At 53.3% G+C, this 18,204-nt stretch overlaps 2 protein-coding genes across 5 annotated transcripts; both read right to left on the bottom strand.

Annotated features, from left to right (window-relative positions):
• Positions 1-60: 60 nt before the first annotated feature.
• On the bottom strand, positions 61-10,926 carry lmtkb (lemur tail kinase 1 b). Of its 4 annotated transcripts, none has more exons than XM_088359178.1 (14): positions 9,747-10,926; positions 8,625-8,752; positions 7,481-7,598; positions 6,803-6,882; positions 6,412-6,515; positions 6,259-6,346; positions 6,042-6,172; positions 5,742-5,826; positions 5,558-5,679; positions 5,331-5,480; positions 2,228-5,264; positions 1,995-2,118; positions 1,703-1,915; positions 61-1,617 (listed from the first exon to the last, which is right to left on the bottom strand). In XM_088359178.1, the coding sequence occupies exons 1-14, from the start codon at positions 10,147-10,149 to the stop codon at positions 1,589-1,591; spliced, it is 4,812 nt and encodes a 1,603-aa protein (XP_088215304.1). In that variant the 5' UTR covers positions 10,150-10,926; the 3' UTR covers positions 61-1,588. The 4 variants fall into 4 exon arrangements, with proteins under 4 accessions (XP_088215304.1, XP_088215303.1, XP_088215305.1 ...); XM_088359177.1 differs by having other exon boundaries at positions 6,412-6,530; XM_088359179.1 differs by lacking the exons at positions 8,625-8,752; positions 9,747-10,926 and adding an exon at positions 8,120-8,549 and having other exon boundaries at positions 6,412-6,530.
• A 129-nt stretch (positions 10,927-11,055) lies between these two features.
• st6galnac (ST6 (alpha-N-acetyl-neuraminyl-2,3-beta-galactosyl-1,3)-N-acetylgalactosaminide alpha-2,6-sialyltransferase) lies at positions 11,056-18,186 on the bottom strand. The gene is made up of 8 exons (XM_088359187.1): positions 17,657-18,186; positions 16,179-16,594; positions 12,883-13,048; positions 12,634-12,808; positions 12,382-12,520; positions 12,209-12,312; positions 12,046-12,129; positions 11,056-11,984 (listed from the first exon to the last, which is right to left on the bottom strand). Exons 2-8 carry the CDS (start codon positions 16,434-16,436, stop codon positions 11,714-11,716), a joined length of 1,197 nt encoding a protein of 398 aa, XP_088215313.1. The 5' UTR covers positions 16,437-16,594; positions 17,657-18,186; the 3' UTR covers positions 11,056-11,713.
• Positions 18,187-18,204: the final 18 nt, after the last annotated feature.

Here is an 18,204-nt window from a genome sequence, read left to right on the forward strand (position 1 = left end):
CAAATTCCAAAAGAAATACAAGTGAAATCAAAACAAATATAAAAACGACAATTGAAAAAATACTTTAAAATCGGTTCATTTTAATAATCAAATGATTATTTCCTATATTTTGATCTCTTAATGTAATGAAGTGGCCACTTACTCCAATGAATTTAAAAATGCTAAATTCGTTTATGTTAGTTATAACTTCAACTATTTAATCAGATGATTGAATACACAAGAATGAAAGTGTGTTAAAACAATAATTGTTTGGCTAATTCAGAGGTGGTCAGCACCTCCAAATCCGACTCCATGGTCCTCAATCGGAAAAAGGTGGAATGCCCTCTCCGGATCGGGGATGAGATCCTGCCCCAAGTGGAGAGGTTTAAGTATCTTGGGGTCTTGTTCACGAGTGAGGGGAGGATGGAGCGTGAGATCGACAGGCGGATCGGTGCAGCCTCGGCAGTAATGCGGACTCTGTACCGGTCCGTCGTGGTAAAGAGAGAGCTGAGCCAAAAGGCAAAACTCTCAATTTACCGGTCGATTTACGCTCCTACCCTCACCTATGGTCACGAGCTATGGGTCGTGACCGAGAGAACGAGATCCTGGATACAAGCGGTTGAAATGAGTTTTCTCCGCAGGATGTTCGGGCTCTCCCTTAGAGATAGGGTGAGAAGCTCGGTCATCCGAGAGAGACTCGGAGTAGAGTCGCTACTCCTCCACGTTGAGAGGAGCCAGATGAGGTGGCTCGGGCATCTCATCAGGATGCCTCCTGGACGCCTCCCTGGGGAGGTGTTCCGGGCATGTCCCACCGGTAGGAGACCCCGGGGACGACCCAGGACGCGCTGGAGAGACTATGTCTCTCAGCTGGCCTGGGAACGCCTTGGGATCCCCCGGGATGAACTGGATGAAGTGGCTGGGGAGAGGGAAGTCTGGGAGTCCCTCCTGATGCTGCTGCCCCCGCTACCCGACCCCGGATAAGCGGAAGAAGATGGATGGATGTATGTTTGGCTAATTCAATCCAAGACATGAAGAAATCATTGTCTTGCTATTGCTCAATGTTGATATTGTTAGCTTGTTCTCAAGTGCCTTACCTGTACAAATCAAAGTGAAATAAATACAAACACGCAGGTAAATGTTGCCCCCCCCCGAATTGGATCCCATACTTGTATTATTGTTGTGCAGCACTTCAACTAGCAGGGGTGGCCTTACGTGTGTGTACAGGACGATGCGTTGCCCTTTTTTTCATCCAGAGCACCGGATTCTTCCTAGACATTGTTCAAACGTGGGTGCCATACACTTTGAACACGAGCCAGGAGAAGGAGAGTTGATTGTACAAATAAATAAGCATAAATATCACATCCAGGCAGCGACCTCGAAGGCCTTGTCGGATTCCGCCGTGAGAGAAATTTGTGTGCCTTTTGTCGTCGTTTTCAAACATGCACGTAGTTGATGAATCTCAAAACGTCTGTCTCTCTTCCATTTCATCATCTCAGAAAGGTCGCCTTGCACCTTCTCAAGTCTCAATGCGTAGAACCAGTCTTATTCTTCATCAAGTGGACGTTTCCTTGAGCGAGAAGCGTTAAAAACGCTGGCGAATGTGCGTCTTTCACTCTTTGTCGCCGTCCTCGCTGCTTCCTGCCAAGCAAACGCAAATAGACAATTGTTTTGTTTGTCTGTTTCCTTGATGGAGGCGCGCGTATGGCGAGCCACCCGTCCTCACCTCCCACAGAGTCCATGTCCGAGTCAGAGATGTGCGTGATGGAGAAGCGAGACGCGCTGGAGGGAGACACGGTGAAGCGAGAGAAGCCAGCCGCCGACTTGCTCTCCAAGGGTTCAGAGGTGGCGCGGGACGGCGAGTCATCAGTGTTGGCGGTCGCCGAGGATGTCGGCAGAGGCAGCAGGGGGAAGTCGTCCTCCCACTCGAAGCCCGCGCCTGACGTACACAACAAACAAGGCCGGCTGAGCGGCTGAGTACCAAAACCTCCCGCTCGGCTTGGGACAGACACGCTCACTTTCTTCGGAGACGTTTCCATCCGAGGAATCGTCCGAGACGAATGGCCTCTCGGGCCATTTGGTGGCCGAGCCCTCTGCAGCCAAAGGGAACCCGTGTGCGCTCAGCTCCTTGGTGGGACTCTCCTAAAGTGGGAGGAGATGACGTGCACATGAGCAAGTCTCCAGGCTGAACCTGGAAGTTGTATTCCTGAAACAAAAGCATGACGTAACAGTGTGGCCGGCCGCCGCTCACCTGATCGAAGAGATAGACGGTGACGTCATCAAAGAAGGACACGGTCCTCTTGTTGGCCGGCAGCTCCCGGTGGAGCTCGATCACAGCGGGCGTCTTAAGGAGGCCTCTCAGCGTGTGGGCGCGGCTGTCGTCGCTGATCACGATGGGCACCGGCTGCCACTCGTCCTCGCTTTCCTCTTCCGGGACGCCCGAGGCGCGCGGCTCCTCGTCCGACTCATCGCTGTCATCTGAGCCGCCGTCTGAGCCGCCGTCCGAGCCACCGTCTGAGCCGCCATCCGAGCCGCCATCCGCCTCGTTCCCGGTTCCTCGGTCTTCTGATGGTCTTCTGGAATTGGCTGCCTGCTGCAAGGCCACCTCATCTTTGGGTAAGCCGTGCGGCATCTCGGGCCCTAAAGCTTTGTCCTTGAGCGGCCCACCCCTTCCTCCTTCTTTCTGGAACACGGCCGTGGACTCGGGCTCTTCATTCAGGGCATGGAGAGCCTCCTCCATGGCTCCCACCACCTCTGCTGCCCAGTCTTCAAGAGATGAGCTTTCCTCGTGGGAGGGCCACTCGTCCAGGCCCCCTTCTGTCGTCGAACCGTCCAACAAGTCGTCTTCCGTCAGGCCCACCGCGGTGTCCCTCGGTGCGAGCCGGTCTGCATCGACACAACCGCCTGGGCTTTGACGCGCTCCCTCCTGTTCGTTCCCCACCTGCCGTTCGTTCTCATAGTCAGAGAAGTAGGCCGAATCCCTGTACGGCGTCTCCTGACTGAGCGGCGAGAAGGGCGTTGGCGGCTCTTGAGGAGATACTTCCTCCTTCAGGGCACCTGCAGGGCATTGCTCCTCCTTCCCGCCGGTGTGGACGGCTGGCCGAGGCACGTCTTGCTCTTTGGCTTCGTGAGGTTCTTTTGGGACAAACTCGGGACTTTCATTATTTTCCGTGTCGTAGCCGCTGTCCGTGGCTTTGGGGTAACAGGAAGGGCGGGGCCCGGAGCCCTCATGAGACCTGGGGACTGACTCCAACGAATCCGCTGTTCCTCCCTGCGACTCGAAGGCAGGGGAAGCGTTCGGCTCGGCGGACTCCTCAGCAAAGATCTCCGAAGTGACGTCGGTGATGTCATCAATGCTGTCGTCGTCTTGGTTGTCAGGGATGTCCGTGAGGCTGATGCAGGAGCCGCCTCGGTCCAAACCGCTATCTCCCGCTTGACTGCTCTCTGACTGCAGTTCCGTCACGTGCGCTGGCACGTGCTTGCTCTCTGCGGGCGGCGGCGGACTTCGGCTCAAGGCTTCCACGTGGGGCTTGGTCACCGGAGGATGTTGTGTGACGACGTCTCGCTTGATAACGTCTTCCGCTCTGAGCGCCGCGTACGGTGGCTCCTTGATCGGGGCGGCTTTGGACACGACCGGACCTCCCGGCGCCGGTGAGAGGTTGATCATCTCGTCACCGCTCGGGTTGTCTGTGACTTTGTCGCGACGGCTGTTGTTACTCACCATCAAGCCCGTGAGTGGATCGACAAAGTGCGTGTGGCAACAGTCCCTCGGCGGCACTGCGTAGGCGGCGCTCTGGTGGCATGAGTACACGGAAGCGTCATAGCGCTCCGGAGACACCGAGAGGGGGTGTCGACTCACGCGGCCGCTGTCGTCTTTGGCCCGGTGGGCTTCCGGGTAGGTGACAGTCTTGGGCAGGCTCCGGTAATGCGGAGCTGTCCAGCAGTGCTCCACGCCGGCGCTCGGCATGCCGTAGTCAAAGTCCACGTAGGTTTCTCGTCTGCGGCTCCGACTGGCTCGTCTTTGGGGGCGCCGCTGTTTGGAAGGCCACGTGTTGCACGCGTGGCTCTCGTCTTGGTCGTCATCCTCCCCCGAATGGCTGGCGAGGGGCCCCACGAAGATTGCCCTCTCCGTCTCCGTGTTAATGGCGACCGAGCCTCGCCCGCCGTGATTCGGCATGGTCTTCCGCAAGGAGCCCATCATGTCGTAGTAGCCTCCGGTCACCGTCTTGCCGATGATGGAGGAGTGACTGGTGTCCAGGTCCATGTAGGGGTCTCCGTAGACCTGTTGGGGCGGACTGTCCAGGGAGGGGGGGACTCCCACCGGGTTCTCCAGCTCGCCCAAGGCCCGGCGAAGGCTCCTCGACCCCCAACTTTCTTGAAGCTGCTCAGTGGCCAGCTCTCCTCCCATCAGATAACACTCAAAGTCCACGGGTGGGGAGTGCTCATAATAGTAACCTCCATCCCGGTCTTTGTAAGACACGTAGTGACTGGACTCCCAGGCTCGCAGCGGGCTGTCGTCGCACGCCTGGCCCAAGAGGGGCTGACCCTCCGTGGTGCTGAGGGAGATGGCGGGACTGGAGTCGTTGGAGTCGTAGACATTGCGGATATCCGCCGACCAGTAGCTGCCACTCGCCTCGGCCAGCGACGGACAGGCCACGCAGCCGCCCGAGTCGGCGCTCACGCTGAGGAAGCTCCCGCCGCTCCGGAAGTCCGGGCTGTAGGAGCACACGGAGCAGTCGGCCGGCTCCAGGCCGCAGTCTGCCGGCTCTTCGATGCGGACATAGAATTCGCTGTTGAGTGATGGGCTGTGGGCGCTGAAGACGGGAAGCACGCCTGGAGCGTAAAGGGGAGAAGCTCGGAGGTGGAGGCTCTCCAAGCGGCAGACCGCCGGAGGGTAAAAAGCTTCACGGCTGCTGAGTGTGCTCGAGGACTCTGCGCCCCTCTGGGACTCTTCCGCCCTGGCCCGCTCCCAACGGTACTCAAAGTTCAGGCCGTGGCTAGTCTCGGTGATGGTCAGAACGTCATCCCCGGATTCCGAGTGGTAGCCGTCAGCGGATGAGAACTGCTGGAGCAGAGGGAAGGACGAGAAAGCGGACGGGAAAGCGGATGAGGGCTGCTCGCAAGCGCTGCCGCCACGGCCGCCGGGCCGCATGGAGTTCCAGCGCCTCTCGAAATCCTCCTCGGCCTCACTGGCCCCCTTAGCACACAGGTAGCTCAAGAGAAGGTGAACTTCCTCGGCGGTAGGCCTCTGATCGGGCGGGAGCCAGCAGAACTGCATCACCTCGTACCTGAAAGTCAGCCGACAAGTGATGAGAGCAGGGAAAGCCGGATCTAGAGCGTGCTTTGCATCTCACCAGCGTTCGGCCAGAGGAACTCGGAGAGCGGGCTTGGCCAGCCGCAGCTTCTGCTCCCTCACAGCGTGAGACAGAACTTGGCGGTCAGAGTAATGGCCGTAGGGTTGCTTTCCCAGCTCCAGCAGCTCCCAGATGGTCACTCCTAGAGACCTGACGGTCCAGAAGCAAGCCAAGTCCTGGTTTGAGTCTGGCCCATTGCGCCATCTAGGGATGGCGGTGGCGCTTACCAGATGTTACTCGGTCGGGTCTGCTCAGCCACCAGTAGGTTTCCGTGCACATCGTCCAGCAGCTCTGGAGCCATCCAGCGAAGCGGCACGTACGTCTGCTCGGCCGTGATCATGTAGTCGTCCTGACAACGAGGCAGAGTCAATATGGGGGGGGGGGACCGCCTTGGATTCGTGCAGCGTCCACCTTGTACTTGGTGTGTGACAAGCCGTAGTCGCCGATCTTCACGGTGACGTCGGCAGTCAGCAGGCAGTTCCTCAAAGCCAGGTCGCTGTGTGGGCATGTCACAAAATGGTGCATAGTCTTTCTACTCTGGGAGAACAAAAGACACGAGCGGACCCGCCGTCTGGCGCAGAGGGTCCGCCGCCTGCAACAAAATCACTGATGCTGGAGTCTTTGAGCAACACTCGGGCAGCACCAGGATGTTGTTGCGGGAAGCGGCCTTTTCCGACATCTCCCACGGAGGCCCGCGCTCGCTTGCGCTACCTGTGAGTGAAGTTGTGCGCGTGCAAGTGTTTGAGTCCGGAAGCGATGTCGCAGGCCATCCTCTGGAGGAGTAGCGGCTCGGGGACGCCGTTGGCGTGCGCGCTGCTCCTCAAGTACGCCTTTACGTCGCCCTGGCAACGCAAGGCACCATCACATCTCGTGGCTGGCCACCGGGGGCAGCGTTGCTCCGGCAAGAACAAGCATGCTTGCCACTCACCAGCGGGCACAACTCCATGACCAGCAGGAAGGGCGAGATGTCAGTGCACTGGGCCAGACACCGTAGCAGAGCCGAGTGCTGCAGCACACTGAGGACCGGGAAGACGGGCGTCATTCGGCGCCGACCGTCAAAAAGGGGCAGAGGCAGGCGTACCGGTAGGGGCGCACTTCCTCCAGGAAGTGCATCTGATCCTGTAGACTGGCGCTGGCCTTCAGCTCCTTGACCACCACCTGACTGCTCCTCAGGTTCTCATTCACCTCCCCCAGAAGAACCTGCCACACGGACACGTGGACACCAATGCAGCAGGAGGACACACGGACACGTGGGTTGACACAAGGTAGTTTGGAATGGGGGGGGTCGGGGGTGGGGGGCACACATACCCAGTCGTGAAGATAACGCGGATGTTGATGAGTATGGAAAACAAGGATGGAGAGAAGAAGATGTTATCTGCTTGCAAACACTCGAGACACGTCATGATGAGGATTGCAAAGGGGTGGAACACTTTTTTGGAAGGTTTCGCAAGCGCCGGCCCGCTGGCTCTTACCTTGCCGAACCAGCCGTTGCCGATCTCTTTCAGGTAGAGCAGACTCTGGCGACTCAGGTTGGACCATTTCGGGTGCTGTGCTGTGAGGACAGAGAACGGCGGTCCACGCGAGAGTCAAACGACGTCCGCCCAAAGAAACTCGAGCAGAAACTCGTTCCGGCTCGTTCTCATCTAGCCTTCTTTCATTGTGGGTGGAGGCGCAGACAAACGGGCCTTTGTGGTGTGACCCCACGCAAACACACAAACACACACCCTTCCCCAAGAATTGCACACAGACCAGCCAGTGTCCATACTGGACGTTGCGTCATCTCCCCCCACGCTGCTCATTCCTGACAGCCGCCCACGTCTTCTCACCCTTTTGGCACCACTTGGCACCAGTTAGCGCCCGTTATTGTCCTGGAGCCCAAACACAAGCATGTTGCGTGCACGCGTACGTGGATTTCTGTCTGCTTGTTGTTGTTGTGTTTGTGAGTGCCCCTAATCAATACTGGCGTCGGTACTCTAAGCCTCTTCCATCCGGCCTCATCGGCTCGCCAGCCGGGAAGTCGTTAACGGGATGCACTAGCGGCACTGCCGTATAAATGGACCCAGCGATGCAATTAGGACGGGCTGCCCACTAGCCCGTTTTGGCTGAGGTGCTTGGGAAATTGGTTTGGGTCGACCCGTGTTGGGACTCACCTGCCGGCGCCGCCACCCGCCTGGCGAGTGGCAGGAAGTACACGTCCGGGCGGGCCTGTGACAGCGGCGTGGACGCCAGCGTGTGGTAGCCCTCGCCATCGGCAACGTTGCGGAACTCCTGAAATGACAACGCATGCGTCACAAATTCCACTGTGGCTTGAATATGTTGTGCCGACAGGAGGGGGGGGGTGTGGCTCCTTGGGTTCACTGCAGCGTCCAATTGCAAAGCCCGGTTAGCAAGTTGCAGGAAAACTCGGCCAGGTCCCACAAGAGCTCAGGAATGTGACCTGGCAACACCCCCGAAACAAAAACACACACAGACACACACTCATCCCCACCCTTCTTTCTTGTGCTTCCTCTGGTGACCCTCAAACATACACCCACACATTCACCCCCCCTCCACTCAACATGCACTCTTCCTCCTGCACTCTCCCCACGTCCACTTTTCACATAAACCAGGGTGGAAGCGTGTGTGTCCGTGAATGTGTGCAAGAGCTCGTCTACGTGCATTTAGTCCACTTGCACAGAAGATCACAAGTACTTGTGCGCATACACACACACAACAGGATAAAAACACAACCAGCCATAAAGTGCAACAAAGCCAACTGAAGAAGGTTGTGGTGCTGCAAGGACACTTACCTGACGCAGGTGACCACACACGCACTCACGCACACACGCACACGCGTACACACGCACACACGCACACACGCACACACGCTGTGGGTGACGTCCATTGTTGGAGCCCAGTGAGGAGAATGAGTTAGCTGAAGATGAAGAGGACAGCAGAGCGTGAGAGGAAGGCTGGGAAGGATGTGAGGGCGGAAGAAGGCGGAGCCAAGAGGTCGGGGGTTGTCCCCCTCCCTCGGGGAGAAAAAAAAATGGGGAAAAGGACGAGGGATGGGGGGAGTTCACACACTGTGCTGGTGACATCACTAGCACAATTCACACATACATACACACACACACACACACACAAACATACACACAGTGTCCAGTTGTGGTCGTAGTGATGTGATTGACAGCTGTCACAAAGACGTGCAGACACAATGCACGTCTGCCACAGCACCTTGAAGCACGCAAGGTCACTTAGTGAATTCGTGCCCCTTGACTGTGTGTATGTGTGTGTATGCGCCCGTGAGGTGACCTCGAATCTGGCCCCGCGGGTCTTCTTGCAGCACAGGCAGGCCAGCAGGACGAAGAGCAGGCCCACCACAGCGGACACCCAGACCAACGCCACCGACACCCACGTTGGCTCCGCCCACTCGCCCACACCTGCCGTACGGGACACCACACGAGAATCAGGACAAATCGCGCATGTGTGTGTTGAGTGTGTGCATTTGCAGTGTGTCTGTGTGTGTGTGTTACGTAAGAGTTGTGCGTGCACTTTTTGTGCTGCGGTGCTTGCTCAGGCACAATGCGCTTTATTCACTTTGTCGTCTTCCCGTCGAGGCGGGAATGTTCTTGGAGTATTCGGCGCCCGTCCGAGCAAAATATGAAAGATGCAGTTGCCATGGAAACAAGGCGCTCTTTCCTTGGGGCTTCTGTTTGTGGCCCAACGTTACAACTTTGCACAAACTCTGCCTCACTCGTGGATTCAGACCGACGTAGACTGTGCTAAACAAGGCTAGGCTAGGCTAAAGGATTTTGCATGGACTCGAGCGAGTAGTGACTGCACAGAGTTGTCATCAGGATGCTTATAATATCAACAAACTGTGCAAATGTGATATTTTAAGAAGACCTGGTTTTTTGAAAAGCAATTGATTTGACTCGAGCTGTTTTTCCCCATTGTGGCCATTAGGGCTTCCTTCGTCCACTGAAATTAGTTTGCTCATAATAATCCATAATTTAGTGCAAACATTCTGAAAACGACAATAGAGTCTCCCCGTGTCGAGCCGACAACATTTTGATGCTTACGTCACATTATAACGTCAATTTCAGTTTTAAAATCAAAATCACCATATTTTTATGTCATGGTTATATTTTCCTTTCTTTTGACAAACAGACATCAGGCCTGACAAGATGCTAAAATTAGAAATGGTTTTCTGATTTGATAGCCAGAAGCTGGAGCTTCGGTTGCCATGGTAACCTGCCGCACTAGATTGTTGCGTCATCACCAGACGCGATTAGCTGCTGATGAAGACAATTTATGATTAATGAGCCTAACAAAGCTCTGCCAGTGTGACAGCAAGGAGTCGCTCACGTGTGCACACACACACACACACCCAAATCCCTAAACGGAATCACAGTGCTGGAATGTTTGGCTCACCTGGGCCAATGGCGTCGGCGCGCATCCAAAGTGTGGCGCACATCAGCGCCAGCAGCATCTTCCTCATCTTCATCCTCATCCCCATCTTTATCTTCACTCCTTCCTCATCTTCAGCTTCATCCTTTCCGAACCGAGCCCGGCCAGCTGCGGATTGACTTCTCCTGAAAGGAGAAAGCTTCAAAGCGGCCAGGAAGGTTCCAGAGAGCAAGACATTCCCCGAAGGTGGGGGGGTCAGATGGAGGGGGGGGGGGAAATCAGATGCAGGCTTCAGTGGTCTGTTGAGGCCGGGAAGGAGAAGGGGGAGGAGGGGAAGGCTACTGGCGCTGTCCGCGGTGCTGCTTGCGAGAACGCCATCTTGCTCGGTAATACTGAGGGGGAGGGGCGAGGGGCTGCTGAGGGGCATTCACGCGCATGCGCTGACACACATGTGCGCACACACACACACACACACACACACACACACACACACACACACACACACACACACAACACTCAAACAGACACACACATTCAAAGACAAACTTTGACCCCCACCCCCAATTCTCATAATCGTCATCCAAATCACCCAAGTATCTTTATTCTTCATAAGTGCAACACTGCCCAAACTTTGTGTTTCTATTTCACGAAAGCATAATGTGGGGTGTCCCCGCCCTCCCCTGGCCACCAGGTCGCTCCGCTACTGCACGCACACACTAACACGCATACATACAGAAATACTTAGAGCAACACATGCAAAAGACAAAAAAAGCACACACAAAACACACAAACGCTCAAGATGAGGATGATTGCATCCCTCCTTGGTCTTATGTAAACGCATTCATAATTTATGCAGCGCAATATCTACTTTCACTCCAAACACAAATTTGTGCAACGTGCATGCCCACAGACACACGTTCGGTCGGGCCCACGCACACACAACCGCTCCTCCCTCCTCGTTAGCTTTTTGGCTAATGCTAACGATAGACGCATACTTCCTGTTTTTATTCGCCCTCATGCTGCTCGAATGACGAAGACACAGAGGTGTCATGGGAAATGAAGTCCGATAACAGCAGCAGCGGTGAAAAAGAAAAAAAAAAACAGCAGCAGTGGTGTAGTGAGCTTCAGTCACCGCTAAACAGCGGGCTAGTCAAGCCCGCATATGAAAATTAAGAATTTAACTACTTTGAATCGTTGATCTCTTTTGGTTCCTTTTCCGAGCAGGACAAGCACGTGACATGGTATGTGAGTTGACTTTGAGTTTTATCATTAACTTTTTCTCCTTGCGTTTTATTTACCCTGACAAAAAGTCACATTACAGCCCTCACGTGGCAGCTTTTAGAAGCGTTTTTATTGTGCGCCACAGTTACTCATTCACTTGACGCTTGATAAGCGTCTCTCTTTTCTGCTCTTATTACACATTACCCACATGATGGAAAATATAAAAAGTCACTGAAATGACGGCAGTGAGTCACAATGAAACTTGGTTTGAAAAACGTGTGAAAAGGAACATGCTCATGTTGAAACATAGCTAAAAGGAACATGTTGAAAATAAATAAAGGTCGCAAAGAAAGAAAAGAAAAGCAAAGAAGAGACAAGGCAAAAAATTGTGGTTCCTGGTGTTCCAATCCGCTGCTGTCCAAGCAACAGGATCGAGAGTCCGGTTGGTGGTTGCCACGGTAACCGCCCAGTAAACAGTCTGGCTCAGCAACGGGCCGCTTTTGCTTGCCAAAAACAATGTGAGACGCAAAACGGCGCCGCCTTCAGCTGAGTGTGGCGGGCGGATATGTCGCTGAGGAGCCGTCGGTGGCCACAAGCAGCAGCCGAGGGCGAGCAAATGCGCGTCATGACAATAAATAAAAAAACTACAAGGGCGGCTTTTCAGGAGTCTTCAGGGTGTCGAGGCTTGCTCGCTCACTGCCTCAGGTCAGGAGCATTTGGGAGTGGTCAGAAATGTCGATGGACGCCCAGAAGAATTGACAAAGGAGTGTTCACGAGCGCATGTAGAGCGTGATGAGGCCGGCTCGGTGCAGGCGCTGCCACAGGTTCATCTCCAGCATAAAGTCGTGGTTGATGAAGAACCCCACCCGGTGGTACTGCTTGTCGTAGTAATGGTCTGAGTACTTTTTGTATTGCGGCGTCATGAAGCCGTATGCGCTGACATGGTCGCAGCTGTGCAGCGCCGCCAGTAGCATGATGGCGCCGGTCGATGGCCGGTAGATGTTGCGGTGCTTGGTTTTCAAGGTTTTGGACCGAAGGAACCTGCGAGGAAATTATGCCGTTGGCTTGCCGAGCTGGGCAAGGCAGGGCGGGGCTCCCTCACCTGTTTCGTAGGTAGCGTATGAAGTCGGGATGGTACATCTTCAGCTTGGCCGCCGTCACGTCCTTCCCGAAGTACGCCGTGGGGCTGAGTGTAAAACACGACACGGTGATGACAAGGCCGCGTCAAGCGGAACAAGCTCGCATGCCGACGTGGCGCTACTGACTCTTTGCCTTGCTCCCGGCCTTGCTCAACCAGCGTGTGCTGGGCCGCCGCCTTCATCATCAAGTAGTCACGGTCGTGGTCAGGCAGGAAGACGTAACGCGTTTCCTGCACGGGGGTGACATTGCCGTCAGCATGCACGGACGTCCTCTGTGCTTACGCACGTGCGGGCCTCACCTGAGACAGAGGCGGGCCTCGGTATCCGGCGGACGCGTAGCTCATCATGGAGTTCATCAAGGTGTTGGTTGAGAAGGTGTAGTGGGTGGTGCGGACCCCCACGTCTTTCTCAAAGCCTGTCAGGACAGCGCCGTTTGTCCTGGGCCAGCAAAATCAGAACCATCACGAAAGGGGGGACGTCTCAGAAGGAAACTCTGTTTCAAACTATGTGGTTCGAGACCTGATTTGACCTGACTGAAGGCAGAAGTTCACCTGAAGACATAGTGATGGCCGTCGATCTCTTCGCCCTTCTCGGAGTCCTTCAGGATCCCGCCGTTGCCCACCACGGCGCAGCGAATGCAGCTGGATCGGTTGCCGCGACTCGCCCAGTCGTCCAACATGACGCCGTTGGCAGACGAGTTGAGCAGCGCCAGCGCGTCCGACAGCACTGTCCAGAAAAAGTCACTCTTAACGCTGACTGATCCCTTTCCTCAAACGGGAAGCGGTCGCGCGGGTCCCGACCGGGGTAAGTGAGGCTCCCCCAGCCGTTGGCACCCACATAACGACTGAGGCGGCTGTATTGGGCGGGCGTGGCATCTGTGGACTGCTGCAGCACCGGAATGTTCTTCAGGAACAGACCAGCCACGTCGGAGCGTAGGACGCGGCTTCTGATGCCGTCGGAGCAGTCCTGTGCACACATGGCCCAGAGTTGAATCCGTGCACAACTCTCTCTCTTTTGCATGATTCCAAACAAGAGTCAAAGTTTGAATCCAGCAAGTTGATATCCAAAGTGACTCGATTTGAACAAGAGTCAAAGAGCATTTCTAACCGGGATCGTCCGATAATGCACGAGGATTCTAACCTTGAGTCCAAAATGACTCTTCGCGAGATACCGTAATTTCCGGACTATAAGTCGCGTTTTTTTTTCATAGTTTGGGTGGGGGGGGCGATTTATACTCAGGAGCGACTTATATGTTTTTTTTCACAAATTTTTACTTGATCATTAAAACATCACTTACTTACAAGTATAGTTGACCACTTCCCATGTTATTTTTAGTATAGTTGATCACTTCACATACTTTTATATCTTTATCTTGAACATATTCAAAACATAAAAAATAGAGAAAACATCAAATAAAGCAATTAACACTTTAAAGCACCATATCCAAGTCCACTGTCTGCTGTCACGTGCTGGTGCCACCGGCGACAGGACCACGCCCCCCTGTTAGTGGAATCGCCGTCACTTGCCACGGGCTCATGGACAGCGCTATATCAGCGCCGCCAGCGCAGACCTGAGTGTCAGTCTGTCCCTTGATGCTGCTTCGCTCATCAGTCCCTGAGATACTGACTCGCTTGACTATTGGAAATCCCGCAGAATCGCTTGTCCTCTCCAGCCCGATCGCCGCTCCAGCACCAGCTGTTACCATCATCCCCTTCCACAATAAAGTCTGTCGCTACGCACTTGGCTGTACTGTCCGTTCCCTCACAGTCTGCTGTATGTACACTTGCTCCATTTTTGCTCCTCTTATATTTATTATTATTATTTATTATTATTTGTTTATTTATCATTTATTCAACACTCTTATTTATTCATTGTTTGTGCCTTCTTGGGTTTTTTGTGTTGCTTGTATGCATATGTGTACTATCTCACCGAGGGATAGTGGGAACGTAATTTCAATCTCTTTGTGTGTCTTAGTATATGAAAAAAAATCGACGACAAAGCAGACTTTGACTTTGATAAAACAAACAAAAAAAATAATTATATTTTCAGACGAAACTGGATGAGGGCGCTCTAAATTTCACCGTTGGCCGTGACTCATCAACTGGGTGGGCTTAAGAAAAATGGCACCAAAAAGAAACTCATATTTTGCAGGTTACAAACTTCAAGTTGTAAAATATGCAGCTGAAAACAGTAATCGAGCAGCAGAAAGAAAGTTTGGAGAACCGTGATGTACCAATGGATTACTATTTCAAGTGACGTCAGTAGCACGGCGCGGCGCGGCGGTTGTTTACATAATGGACAAACGTATCCACGTAAGGACAACACCGGCATCATTAGCGGTGATCATTTCTAAGTGACACGGAGGACAAAGAGTTTGGAGGAATTAAGGATTTGGAGTGACATAGAACGTTTGAAAAACTATTATGGCTTTTACGCACGCCCGGTCGGTCCTACTCTACTGAGTCGGGGGCCGGCGCTCGGCCGAGTGGCTGTCCGCGAACGGTGCATGGGGTTCGGGCATGGCCATTACGCACGCCCGGTCCTATGCCATGGAGCTCTCGTGTCTGGAAGTCCACGCCGCCACACGCTTGGAAGTTTGTTTTGTTTAATAAAGAGCCGTTTACCAAACCCACGTCTATCCTTGTACTTTGTTAACGCTACAATACAGTTATATACTAGATCTGTGGAATAAAGACGAGGCTGACGTCAGGGCGCACGCGCGGCGATGTTGACAAAGGACGAGGAATTTGATCGATGGACTTAATGGATTTAAAGTGCACGGATGGTTTGATAATATTATATTATAGTTATTTGAAATATAGTTTATCTATCGTTATATGAGCCTGTGGAATATTTTGAAGTGCAAGCGCCCTCAGCCGCGCGCACCCATTGTTGACAAAGAACGATCGATGGATTTAATAAATTGGAGTGACACCGATGGTTTTATAAACAAGTTATTCATGTAATAGTTGTCCTTAATCACTCTATATGTTACGTCAGGCCCGTTCTCAGCTCTTTGTTTGTGTTTGTCACGTTAGCATACCTATCGTTTAGCCTGTTGCTGCTATTTAATGAATTAGAGTGTCACGTCTCGTCCCCAACTGCTCCATTATGTGTCTGTTGTCTTGGTTTCTGTCTGTGTGCTCGCCCCTCCCCTCCTGTGTGCCCATGATCAGTGTGATTGTTCCCACCTGCCTCTCGTTACCTGTCGTGTATAAAAGTCCTGTCTGCCCCTCTCTCCCTGTCGGATCATTGGTTTTGGTTACTGTCTTGATGCCGTCATGTCCTGCTGTTTTCTTGTTTCACGTCCCGGTCAGTCAGTCAAGTTATTGTTTGTTAAGTCATGTCGGTTTGCCTTTTGAGTTGCTTCAATAAACCCTGGTCCAAGCTGCACTTGGTCGTCCTGCTCCTTGCTCCACCATACCGTGACACGGAGTGACACCGATGGTTTTATAAACATGTTATTCGTGTAATAGTTGTCCTTAATCACTCTATATGTTACGTCAGGCCTGTTCTCAGCTCTTTGTTTGTGTTTGTCATGTTAGCATACCTATCGTTTAGCCTGTTGTTGCTATTTAATGAATTGGACCGACACCAATGGTTTTATAAACATGTTATTCATGTAATAATTGTCCTTAATCACTCTATATGTTATGTCAGGCCCGTTCTCAGCTCTTTGTTTGTGTTTGTCACGTTAGCATACCTATCGTTTAGCCTGTTGTTGCTATCGTTTAGCCTGTTGTTGCTCGTTCATGACTGTTTTTGGTGTGGGATTTTGTCGAATAAATTGCCCCCAAAATGCAACTTATACTCCGGAGCGACTTATATATGTTTTTTTTCACTTTTTGGGGCATTATATGGCTGGTGCGACTTATACTCCGGAGCGACTTATAGTCCGGAAAATACGGTAGCATGATGACTCAAACATGACTCTTAGCATGAGTAGTCCCAACCTTGTGTGAACAGCATTCGAACAACAATTCAAGACAATTGTAAAAACAAATTGAAGCACGATTATTCTAACGCGATGCCAGCATGAATTCAACATTCGACTGATTTTTGGACCAATCAGGCAGCAGGTTTGCACTCCACTCACAGTTTGCGGTGGGATGTCTTCGTTGGCGTAAGCATCGCCGATGAAGGAGGGCACGGTGGTTTTTCCAAAAACGTACGCGTGAGCAGCCGGCGAGGCGGTGGGGCTCGCCCAGTCGCCAACGAGACTCGACTCGGAGTCTGGCGAATCGCTGCGGAAGACAGACAGACCATCCGTCAGCTGGGACCAGGGCAACAAGTAGAAGCACAGGAGGGACGCCATGGTGACGCTGGCCAGCGCCAGCCGCCTCGGCGCCAACATCCCCGTGGGCACCAAAGGGGTGGGTGGGGTGGAGGGTGTCACGAGCACGCTTTGTCAGAAGCCGCCTGTGCTGGGGGCTTGGCTGCCCCCCGCCTCCACTGAGGGCGCATCAGGGGTCATGCGACGGTGGAGGCCGATTGAGGAAGTACAGCGTCCGTCTGGGAAGAAGATCAACCAGTCAAAGAAGGACAATGAAGCGAGCAGTCGCCAATCCAACACAAAGAACAACTTTTGGACAGGGCGAGCTGATGACGTCACAGGATGACGCTTGGAGTTCGTTCGTTCGTTCGTTCGACCTCCGCACGGTTGGCCACGCTCGACCTTGACAGCCGCTCACGCTTATCTACAGCCTGTTGGTGAGGCTCCACTTCCTCGGCCATGTGGGCGAGCCGTAAACGGTTGTGACAAATATGGCGCTGCTGAGCAAACACTGAACAGGAAGTGAGGACCAAAGCTCGAGGGCAACGGGCTTCTTCTCACATGACTCCGACAAGTGTCAACTTTCCCACTTGGGCGTGTGTGACAGGGGCCCGCTGAAGGTCGTAAAGTGAAAGACAGCCCGTCTTGCCTCCCCCAACACATACACATGCCGCTCCTAGCTGGGACAATAAAGTGCAGCAGAAGGCAAGTGAAAATGCCACCAGCGGACGGACACACAAACATGCACACAAGTCGAGTCAGTCCGCCTCACTTTTTGTCTTTTGTGGCAAGACAGAGAGGGGAGGGCAGGGGAGGGGCGCTCCCTTGTCCTGCTCAACATCCGGAAATGAAACATGACCCGAACTTCATAAACTTTAACCACAGTGATTCTAAGCCGATTCTCTCAGGATTCCAAGAGAATTTGAACACGATTCCGAGCATGATTTTTACAACTCAATGAGATTCTTTTATTACTCTGCCATCATTTGAAGATGAGTCCAAGCTCGCTTGCCTGCAATGTGATTCTTAAAATGATCAGCATTGCGATCACGAGCACAACATGTGGAGAAATTGACAATAAAGCTGACTTTATACAATTCCAAGAATGATTCAAAGATGACGAATGGTGATTCCATGAACACCGATCCTTGAACCGCCAACATTTCAAAACCGCCAGCCCATCTAAGCGCGATTGCCGTACGATTCCAACACAGTTGTACTCGTAAGGGACTACTAAGCGCGACTCCTACGCGATTCTAGCGGAGTTGGTGGGGTCGGGGGCGGTGGGAAACAGACCTCACCTGGTGCGGCTTTCCCTTGGTTGATCTTTGCGAGGACTCTGAGGCGCTTGGAGGAGTTGGAGGCACTCGGCCAGGCGCTGCTGCCGGGGCCGGGCCTGCCTACTCGGGGGGCTGGGCCCGCCTACTCAGGGGCCTGGGCCTGGTCCCACAGGGTGGGGCCACTGTGAGAGAGTAGCCAATAGGAGAGCGGCAACATGATGCTGCGCAAATGGACATAGGACATTATGGAAAAAGCCATGTGCAACAGTTCAAAGTTTCTGGTCTCATCTGCTTTTCAAAGTCGAAAGTCTCCTATATTGTCCGGCGTCGCTCCATGACGAAGCAGTCCGAGTGCCCTTAATCTCTCCGCACCAAAAGTCCAGAACGCCATAAAACCCACTTCCGCCGATGTTGAGCAGAACATGCCCGCCGCACTAGTAGCACGACGTATCACACGAGACGAACACACACACAAAACCGCCGGACAAACACTCAGTAAACACTCACAAAACACCAAACGGGACAGAGAGTGACCGCTGCGTGTGCACGCGCCGCCATCTTGAACCGGA

Source organism: Syngnathus floridae, chromosome 18, assembly GCF_059516105.1.
Source record: "Syngnathus floridae isolate MCC-2025c chromosome 18, RoL_Sflo_1.0, whole genome shotgun sequence".
Classification (NCBI taxonomy): domain Eukaryota; kingdom Metazoa; phylum Chordata; class Actinopteri; order Syngnathiformes; family Syngnathidae; genus Syngnathus; species Syngnathus floridae.

Excerpts from the sequence above, each read along its gene's own strand:
- st6galnac (XM_088359187.1), bottom strand. The coding sequence starts at position 16,436 with ATGTTGGCGCCGAGGCGGCTGGCGCTGGCCAGCGTCACCATGGCGTCC. Across the intron at positions 12,809-12,882 it reads GGGGAGCCTCACTTACCCCG|TGCTGTCGGACGCGCTGGCG; the intron begins GTCGGGACCCGC and ends TTTTCTGGACAG. Across the intron at positions 12,313-12,381 it reads GAGGCCCGCCTCTGTCTCAG|GAAACGCGTTACGTCTTCCT; the intron begins GTGAGGCCCGCA and ends ACCCCCGTGCAG.
- lmtkb (XM_088359177.1), bottom strand. The coding sequence starts at position 10,149 with ATGCCCCTCAGCAGCCCCTCGCCCCTCCCCCTCAGTATTACCGAGCAA. Across the intron at positions 7,599-8,624 it reads CCCGCGGGGCCAGATTCGAG|GAGTTCCGCAACGTTGCCGA; the intron begins GTCACCTCACGG and ends TTGTCATTTCAG. Across the intron at positions 5,265-5,330 it reads GTTCCTCTGGCCGAACGCTG|GTACGAGGTGATGCAGTTCT; the intron begins GTGAGATGCAAA and ends GCTGACTTTCAG.